We start from the raw sequence: 9,304 nt of genomic DNA, 5'->3' as shown, positions 1-9,304 counted from the left end.
TTTTAATACCAATTGTCATCGATCTTTAAAAGTAAAAATTAACGATTATATTCATTGTCATATTAATGTTCGTTTAATCTAAATAAAAATAAATAAATATATGTGTCAAAACTCAATTCATATATATAATTTTTGTTAAATGGATGCCTATCAAATAAAAGTCCAGTCAATATTGGTCAGTGTTGTTATCCAATTTTTAAATATCAATTCAATGTGAAAATTATCTATATTATATTTGGTAAAACTTGACATTGGGTGAAAGAAGAAAATAAGCCATTTTTGGCAAAATCATGCGGGGCCAACCCATCCACTACAAAATTGGTCTTTTTTTGGACATTGAAATAGGCATGAATATTTTTTGAAGTACTTTCTACATTTTGCTAACATGGATTTACATATGTTGTATTGTACAATGTGAGTGAATGGTTTGTGTCTAAGTTGCAAAGTGGCATGATGCTCAAGATTTGATTCCTCAGAAACACCCTTTTAATAGCCAAGAGATTATATGATCCACATTTCTAAATTGCATAAGCTTCATCATCTAACATCTCAACTACAGGAGCAAACTACAAAATGAACAAACCAATAAGGTGATTGATTAACACAAATTCACACAGAACAAAGTAAAGAAACTTGTTGTACACACTGACCTCATCATTCTCCTCAAAATACAAACCATCAACAGCACTGTTCTTTGGAAACTCCCACCCTAGGTTGTTCTCTAACAGCTCCTTAAATTTCCTTGTCTGCCAAGAGAAAAACATTAGTACAATTCAGCATTTTTTCTTTACAAAAAATACATTGCAGCTAGAAGCAAATGTGCGAGTAACTATGAATATCTATTAGAATATGAAAATTTTAACAAATGAAAATAAAGATCAACCAATCTAATCTGGAGTAGTTTTCCAAGTAATACTTTGCTTGTACATAATTAGGGATATCGAAGTGAATTCATATACCAGGTATCTAATGGGAGTCAGTACTTGAACCTCTATCAACCCTCACTCCATTAATAAGAGGTTAGGAAGAGAAAAAACTATTTATTTTACCTGAAGCTTAAGAGTAGAAAAAAATCCAAACTTAATCCGCAAAGGGTTTTTTTATCCACTGGTATCCATGGATCATGGATGTAGGTGATCAAACTAGTGTTGACGCTACAATGCTATAGTGCTGCTATTTGACGGCACTTTGAACTAAATCACGTGCAGCGAAATAATAGTAGTTTGTTAAAATTCTGCTGTACTATAGCGACGCTATTTGACAACACTAAATCCAACTCGTGGAGAGTAGGGAGGGTGAATATCAATAAGAGAGTTTCTTTTCCCACTTCCCAATGCTCTCTGGATTGACCGATCCGGAGGTGTACTTCAAAGCTTTTTGAGAATATAAGGGGTGGGAAAAAAAGCTACTTATCAATAATAGTATACTAGCAAATGAAGACATAGGTCAAAGCTCATACCCATTTTAAAAGATCTCCATCAACAACTGACCCATCTAGCACCAATGAAAAGAAGTCCTACAATTCCAAAACAACAAGCATTAGTTGAACTTGAACTCAGCAAATCAAATCAAATATCCATAATGAAAACAAGATCTAAATTCTAGCCAGTGTTAGTTAAAAAGGACAGAACTTTGAGCAACTAGTTCGCAAGAATCAACGTTCTCACAATATGAACTGTAATTTTCAAGATCTTAAAATCCATAACTGATCAAACCAGGCGTCAATCTATTTTCTTTCAATAAGAAAAGCTAGGTAATAGATCAAAATAATTTAAAATATCGAGTTCATATATATATACCTTGCAAAGATAGTGCAAAAAGCTATCAGTAGAAAGCCAAGAATCATCTAACAACGGTGGTCTTGTATCATCCGTGCGATCTTTCTGTAGTCCGTATTTTAGTTGATAATAGATGACTTTAATGAACTAGAAGAATACACAAAATATTAAGTATCAGTTTGGTGAGGCAAAAAGAACAGAAAACAAGAGGGAACTGTCGACCAATGCAAAGAGCCTATCAAATTAATGTATAAGAACATTAACTGAATTTACATTACAAGTACTAAATTATGGCACACTGCTAACATATCGAACTTTTGGACAGTAATATACTTAGGATTATTTGCAGCACCAAAAGTATTTTGTAACTTTTTTTTATTGTTTGAAAGGGAATTGATGAATAATTTGGCATATGATTGTGGCTTATTTTCTTAATCTGGATTCAGCTGCTTATTGTTTACAGACTAGATTCACAATTATTACAATGAAGGATGAAGTAATAGCAATCCATGCAATTCTAATAATGTGACTGTTTGCACCTAAAAGAAACAAACATTAAAAACATTGTTAAAGTTTACCTTGGTGAATAGCCGAGTTCGTGTGTTGAAAGGCTGCAAAAGATTACATAAAGTCATGCAAATATAAACAAAATATATATCTATGAAATAGTACAACTTGAAGCCGATTTGAACCTATGTAATCAAATATCTTGCATGCCATTGAACTGTAAGCAAATGTCATGGAACCACTTAATGCTCAATTGCTAATCCCTACCACACAAGCATGTTTAACAATCATAAAAACTTAACACTAATGGTTCACTTCTAAGTAAATTGAAAAGCTAGTCCATTAGAATAATAATGGCAATCATAATAGTTGTGTGAATCTAATATGTCCCTGAAAATTTTGATAAACAAACAATACTTTAAAATCATCTAAATGACTCATTTTCAGCATCAGTAGATCAATATCTTTACTTTGTGTGGTGAAAAAAGCAAACAAATATATGAAAAGAAACGAAAAAAAATTTAAAGTCCAAGAAAAAGTCTAATAGTTTGTGCATGCATTATGCAAACAAGGTAAGACTGAAAAATTATACTTACTGCTTCAGTGCAGCCAAACAGAAGGCTAACCAAGGATTTCCACTGGAGGAATGCTTCTAGCGACTGACCCATCTGCAATATTGCAAAATGTCATAGTGGATTTAACAAGAGTACACTAACAACTTTATAAAGAAACCGTGTTTTCTCCACCATACCAAAAAGGCAACAAACGCAAACTGCAGTTCTCCAAGGAGCAAGTCTTCAGAACCTCCATAATCTTTTGCCAGTAGAGTCTCTAGCAATTGTGTCTGAGAAGGCCAACATAAAACATTTGCACAAATCAGCAAAATTCAACAGGCTAAAACCATAAGGTAAGATTACTGATTTCAACACTTTTATCCTCTTACTGACTTTTTGGAACCAAATATTCAGGGCATGTTTGTTATAGCATTTTTTAATAAAAAAAATCACATTTTTTAAAAAAACAATCCCTTTTAGGAGATGATTATCTGCTTATTACAGTTTTAAAAAAAATTAAGAAACTGAAGGAAAAAAAATTAAAAAGTGCTTATAATGAGAAACTGTTTTGAATAAATTTTCATAAAAATTACTTTTTATAGATGATTTCGTAAAAAAAAGTGATTTTCATTATGATAAACGGACACAAAATAGATACTTTTTTTCCTTAAAAATCTCAAAAATAATTTCTAAATTACTATATGTCAAAATCACTTATTTTTTAATCCGTAATGAATGGACCCTCAATGTATGCCTACCTTGTCAAGATTCAAAGAGGTAAGTTCCTGTCCACTCATCCCCTTGCATTTTACAACACGTGGAATGGAGGTATAATAACATCCTTTTCTCTGAAACTTGCCTCCAGATTTTGCAGAACTACCAACCTTCAGCTGCTTGTCTAGTGCTTCCTCCATTGATGTTTTAGGAGTGTTTCTAAACATATCATTTTCACATTCAACACTGATTTCTCCTCCGATGGGCTCTGCTCATAAATTAACAATAATAAAATATCAATAAACAATTTAATACGAAGGACACCTCACTCAAGCAAATAGCATACCAAGCCGCTCGATGATGCTCTTTGTAATGAAATTAGATAATCGCTTCCAATCTTCAAAGTGGCTAAGATTGTAAGGCCCAAGTTGTCGGTCAAATTCCATATTTTTAACAGCCTGGCTATATCTTTCGTCCTAAAGGAAAAGCAGAGAAAATAAATAAATATATACCATAAATGGAAGACTAAAGGGCATGAAATTCAACACAGATTTTAAAATATAAGCATTTAAACCAAAGTTTCTTATTAAGCTCTAGATGAATCATGAATTTTCTAATGACTGATGCAAGTATGAACTAAATGGCAACTTTAAAATCCAAAGGACAGAGAGTGATAGAGAAATTATTATAAAAGAAGTAACTTAAAGCAAATAAATGGATGGAAAAAGAAAGAAGTTCCAAGTAAAAACATGTAGGGTAATACAATTTATACAAATATCAGTGTATCCTCATCATAGTATGATACTTATCATATTTCGCTTAACAATATCAAACACTATAATAAAAAGGAACAAAATCAATAAGGTAAAATTACATGCATGAAAATAAGAAAAATTTAGATAAACGGAGATCGGAAAAAGTGATTGGTTGAACTGGTGAGGCAGATCAGGGCAATGTTAACCTGCCTTAAAGTTTGCCTTTTTTAGTTGGTGTTAAATAAAATAAAAGCAGAAACTTCCTCACATTATATGAAGGGAAAATAAACTAAAAGCACAAGTTTCCCAATACTATCTTACAAGTACTAACTTGACTAACAGAATGTAAATTACATCAATCACGAGTCGTGATGGTTTCACATCTTACACATGTATACCTCTTCCTCAGATACTTTGACTAGCCTTTCCTCTTGTTGGCCCCACTTACGAACAATTACCTGCATGGCCAAAGAGACCAAAATGCTCTTCAGTATACAAATTTTATTATTATTTTAAATACATTTACATTCTTAAAAGATGTTCAGACCACCAACAGGTTCAAACAGATGAGCATTGGTTAACTTTAACCAATGAATTTCAGATAATTGTTTTAGCCATCATCAAGTTGGTTAATCCCTTTGCTGCTCAAGGATTTCTTCCAGCCAAGCCCAGCAACTCATTTCACTGTTCAGCAACAACTTTGTTCTACACATCCTCTACAACTAAACTAAAGTTTCAAAGAACATGGCCTTTTTGTTCTTTTTTTTTTACATTAGCAGTTTTGAGGTGTTCGTGTCAAGTGTCCATATCGGAGTCTGTATTTCATAGGTAGAAATGAACTTCGATATAGAGGTCATTCCTCTATCTGCTATCATCCTACTATGGCGGTTTTTATGTCGGCCACTTGCTGCTATATAAGATTATGAATTACAGTGCATTTGTACTTCAAAATTATTGAAAGATAGAATTCTGGTAATGGTAAAAGAACAAAAATTGCAACCTAGAAAGCAACAACTATGTGTTTCTAGTAACAATTTTATCATCATTTGGCAAGGAAAGAGTCACGGGACGACTTCTAGGCTTGTAGCTCTATTAACAGAAACTGACTTTTCCTTCTTTTTGATCTGTTAATGAAGAATAGTTCTAGATTGATATTCAAAACTAAATCAGTTATTAAATCTTTCACTTTTTCAGCATATCACAAACATTTCTGTTAGGCTGAACTTTAACAAATTCACATGAATTGATTTATCTGAGCTTATATCAAGACACAGCAGTGAAAAATAACTACCAGCAAAATTGCAATGAACACATTTTAATGCAAACTGTAAAACATAAAGGTTAAGGATGAATAGGGAGATATTCAGTTATTAACTTTCTGACCTCTGAAGGGCCAACATCAATAAAGAACCCAATAATCGGTGAAAACTCCTTTCCATCTCTGCAGGAAGGAAAAAAGAAAACGAAAATAAAAAAAATGCATCACACAATCAAAAAAATTTATTTGAAATAAACCACTGATTCTAGCAAGTAGAAACTGATGTAAAGAATGTTAAGATCAAAGTTATTTCACAAAAAAAATAAAAATTAAAAACCTACCACTCTTGTATGTTTATTTCTCTTTTTATTTAATTATAGGAATCAAACTAAATCAATGGGATTTTGGCACGAACTGAAGTGCAATAAAAACACTCTCGCATGTATTGCATAACTCGCTATCCCTAACACAATCTTTCAAACTCTCTGTTATGCAATGAATTTTATGTGAATCCCACCATTTTGGGAATGAGAATGCGAATGAGAGCCAAGTAATTTAGAGGAACACATTTGAGTTTATTCAAATACTAGAGAATAATAGGGAACATTGCTATCATCTAGAAATAAAGGAAAGTGAGCTACGAAACGCATACACAGACACAAACCCCAAACACTTATAAGTGTGGTACAAGTAGTAATTTGAGAAAATGAAATATTTGAACGTAATCAGATATATCGGTGTCGAGTCAAATATTGAACATGCCTTCAATATGCTAAACTCTAAACACCAGTTGAGAAAATGAAATACTTGATAACATATATTTGTGTTGTGTTAGACACCAGACACACACCTTAATCGAAGTGTGAGTGTGTGAGAAAGAATTAAGCAGAAAAATGAAACAAACCTTGTTGAAGAACTATAGTAGACAAAATGAGTGCCAGGAGGAATCATCTTAATACCTTTAAAAGCAGGTCCCACAGAGAACATCTATAAAACAAAACAAAAAAGTAGAATTATAACAATTTTCAGATATCATAGTTCGAAATTTGAGTCACTCAATATTCATTTATAACAATGTTTGGAAAGGAAATAAAAAAAAACACAATAATAACATCTATCTAGTATGAGAAGAGAAAGAAAATTGTATAGTACCTGAGTATCGATGGCAAGAAGGGTGTAGAGAGGGACATCGAGGAAGAGAAGAGTGACGCCATTTTTAACAAGCTCTAACGCTGTTTCAGAATTCATAGATAGAGAAGCGCGTGAGTGAGTGATGCGGCAAATGCTTCTTTAGAATGCTTGATAAAATTATTTTGAGAGTAACAATTGAGAATGACAAACAAAATTTTTGGGTTACGGATCTGTCGGTCTAAACACATTTTTTGGAAAGTTAGCTTTTGTACCCTCAATTAAATTAATTCTGTACTCTTTCATTTAAAAAAATTATTTTTAAATGTTCAAATACCCTTGATAAAACTGTAAAAATTTAAAAGAATTTTTTTTACTAAAAATTTCATTATGAATGAAATTTCCGTTAGTTATAAATGAAAGAATGTTGTTTACCGAAAATTTCAGAATGAATGAAATTTACTGTAGTTATAAATGAATAACGAAAATTTTATTTTTTGAAATTTCCGGTAATTATAACTGAATACCGAAATTCATTTTTTAAAATTTCCGGGAGTACCACTCGAAAATTTGAAATTTCCTCATTGAAATTTCCCTACGATGCCATCACGTATTAAGCTTACAAATTTTTTTTCTTCTCATTTTTACAATTACAAAATTGTTTATTAGTAATACAAAAATAATTATAATATTTTAAAATACCAAATATTATTTATAAATTAATTAATAAAATAAAGTATATTAATAATAATAATAAAAGTAATAATAATAAAATAAAGTAAATTATATTATTAAAACTTTATATATTTTTTAAATATTTTTATTATTATTTTTTAATTATATTAACAATATTTTATTAATTTTTTTATTAGATCGGAATAAAAATAGGAGAGAGTTGTTAAGAAAATAAGTTGTTATTTTATAAAATATTCGCAATAAAACTAGGAGTAAGTTGTTAAGAAAATATATTGTTATTTTATAGGCAAAATATTAGGGAGACGTTTTGTTTGTAACACATTTAGTCAACCATTTGATTTTAGGATGAATGTTTGTGGCAAAATATTAGGGACACGTTTTGTTTGTGGCAAAATTTTAGGATGTATTTTTTTTTTTCTTCAATTTAATTTTTTCTATTAATAGTATTTTGATTTTTTTAAATAAATTAAAATAAATAAAAAAATCAAAAGCCATTTGACATTTGAATCGTAAGAGTGATGAGGATACTTGTTTACCGAGTCAAGTAATATACTTGATGTTTTGAAGTCTCTATATATCACTTTTACATTATAAACTATAATTTTTTTTTTATAATCTATTAAAAACAGTTTTTTATTTTAAATTATCTTATTATATTTTCAAAATTTTCTAAAAACGGTAACAAACAAACATAAAACTTTATCAATTAAGAAATAAAATTGTAGCCAAGACACATACTAAAATTTCTAAATGGAAGCTAAAACAACAATTTAAGAACTAAATATGTATTTTAACTCATGAATAAGAATAAAAACTGAGGTGAGTTTCGAGATATTAATGGCACTACAATTAAATTTTCAAAAGGATAATTTTTAAGTTATTATGGAAAAAAGTGTATAAAAAAATAATTAAATTTAAAAAATAATGTTGCACTGAATAATTGGATTTGGGATTGTTTACATTTTCAAAACAAAGATCTTTCTAGTTATCTCAACTAATACTAAAATCTTGACTTTATCAATGTATTTGTTATTTTCTATATATCCCAAGAAACAAAATCGCATTTTTTTTTACTGAAAAAATCACAAGGTAGTTATTCTTTTTTTGACTAATTGTTCCTTACTAGATAGTTTTCTAAAAACTGTCCTATCAAAAATCTAGGATGATATTTGTTATAACTTCCCAATCCCAATAATATTCCCTCGAAAAAAAAACTTGTCAATAATATAACGTGCCTATCTCTCTAATTTCTAGTCACTTGAGAAAATTTGCATCAAAATGCGTAAAGGCAATATCCAATTAGACGATGAAACAGCATCAAGTGTGGATGAAGGCAACCCTTCCATCATGCAATTTTGTTGTTCATCAAGCCATACTATAACTTTGATACAAAAGGTATGTATAAGTGATCACTTGTCTCATAAAGTTTGGTTATTTATAATCAATCACATTACTTTATAGATACTATCTACATTCTCTACATTTTACACATCATTCATAAAACTTCATTTTCACACACCATAAAAGAGGCAAATAGATCTTCTTTATTTCTTTTGAGAAATGAATAGTTCGACCAATTACTATAATTTTGTTTATAATTTGACACACATTATAAAATTTGGAATATAAATTGAGTATTTATTGTTTTATATACACAGAAGAATATAATAACGAAGTTTTCTATTTCTCAAATTCATTCTTTTTTTAGAAATGGAGAAGATTTCAAGTGCAATTTGATCATCTTAAATGTTTATTGTTATAAAATAAAATTAATATGCAATGTGATTCATAATTTTTTTAAATTAAAGAATACAATAGGTATTTCGACCTACATATTTCTCATATAAGCAAATTGATACTTTTGTTATAATTAAAGTCAATATTTTTAATGTTCTAACTAATATATATAATTTA

General features: G+C 29.8%; 1 protein-coding gene across 2 annotated transcripts; it reads right to left on the bottom strand.

Moving 5' to 3' along the window:
• Positions 1 to 256: 256 nt before the first annotated feature.
• LOC101493055 (uncharacterized) lies at positions 257 to 6,943 on the bottom strand. 2 transcript variants are annotated; one of them, XM_004490812.3, is made up of 13 exons: positions 6,719 to 6,941; positions 6,471 to 6,553; positions 5,692 to 5,749; positions 4,707 to 4,766; positions 3,900 to 4,029; positions 3,598 to 3,821; positions 3,037 to 3,129; positions 2,882 to 2,953; positions 2,357 to 2,389; positions 1,800 to 1,925; positions 1,460 to 1,516; positions 651 to 746; positions 257 to 566 (listed from the first exon to the last, which is right to left on the bottom strand). In XM_004490812.3, the coding sequence occupies exons 1-13, from the start codon at positions 6,812 to 6,814 to the stop codon at positions 519 to 521; spliced, it is 1,176 nt and encodes a 391-aa protein (XP_004490869.1). In that variant the 5' UTR covers positions 6,815 to 6,941; the 3' UTR covers positions 257 to 518. The 2 variants fall into 2 exon arrangements, with proteins under 2 accessions (XP_004490869.1, XP_012568529.1); XM_012713075.2 differs by lacking the exon at positions 2,357 to 2,389 and having other exon boundaries at positions 6,719 to 6,943.
• Positions 6,944 to 9,304: the final 2,361 nt, after the last annotated feature.

The sequence above is a fragment of the Cicer arietinum genome, chromosome 2 (genome assembly GCF_000331145.2).
Source record: "Cicer arietinum cultivar CDC Frontier isolate Library 1 chromosome 2, Cicar.CDCFrontier_v2.0, whole genome shotgun sequence".
Classification (NCBI taxonomy): domain Eukaryota; kingdom Viridiplantae; phylum Streptophyta; class Magnoliopsida; order Fabales; family Fabaceae; genus Cicer; species Cicer arietinum.
Note: the sequence above shows the minus strand (reverse complement) of the source record. Positions and strands in the feature narration are given on the sequence as shown.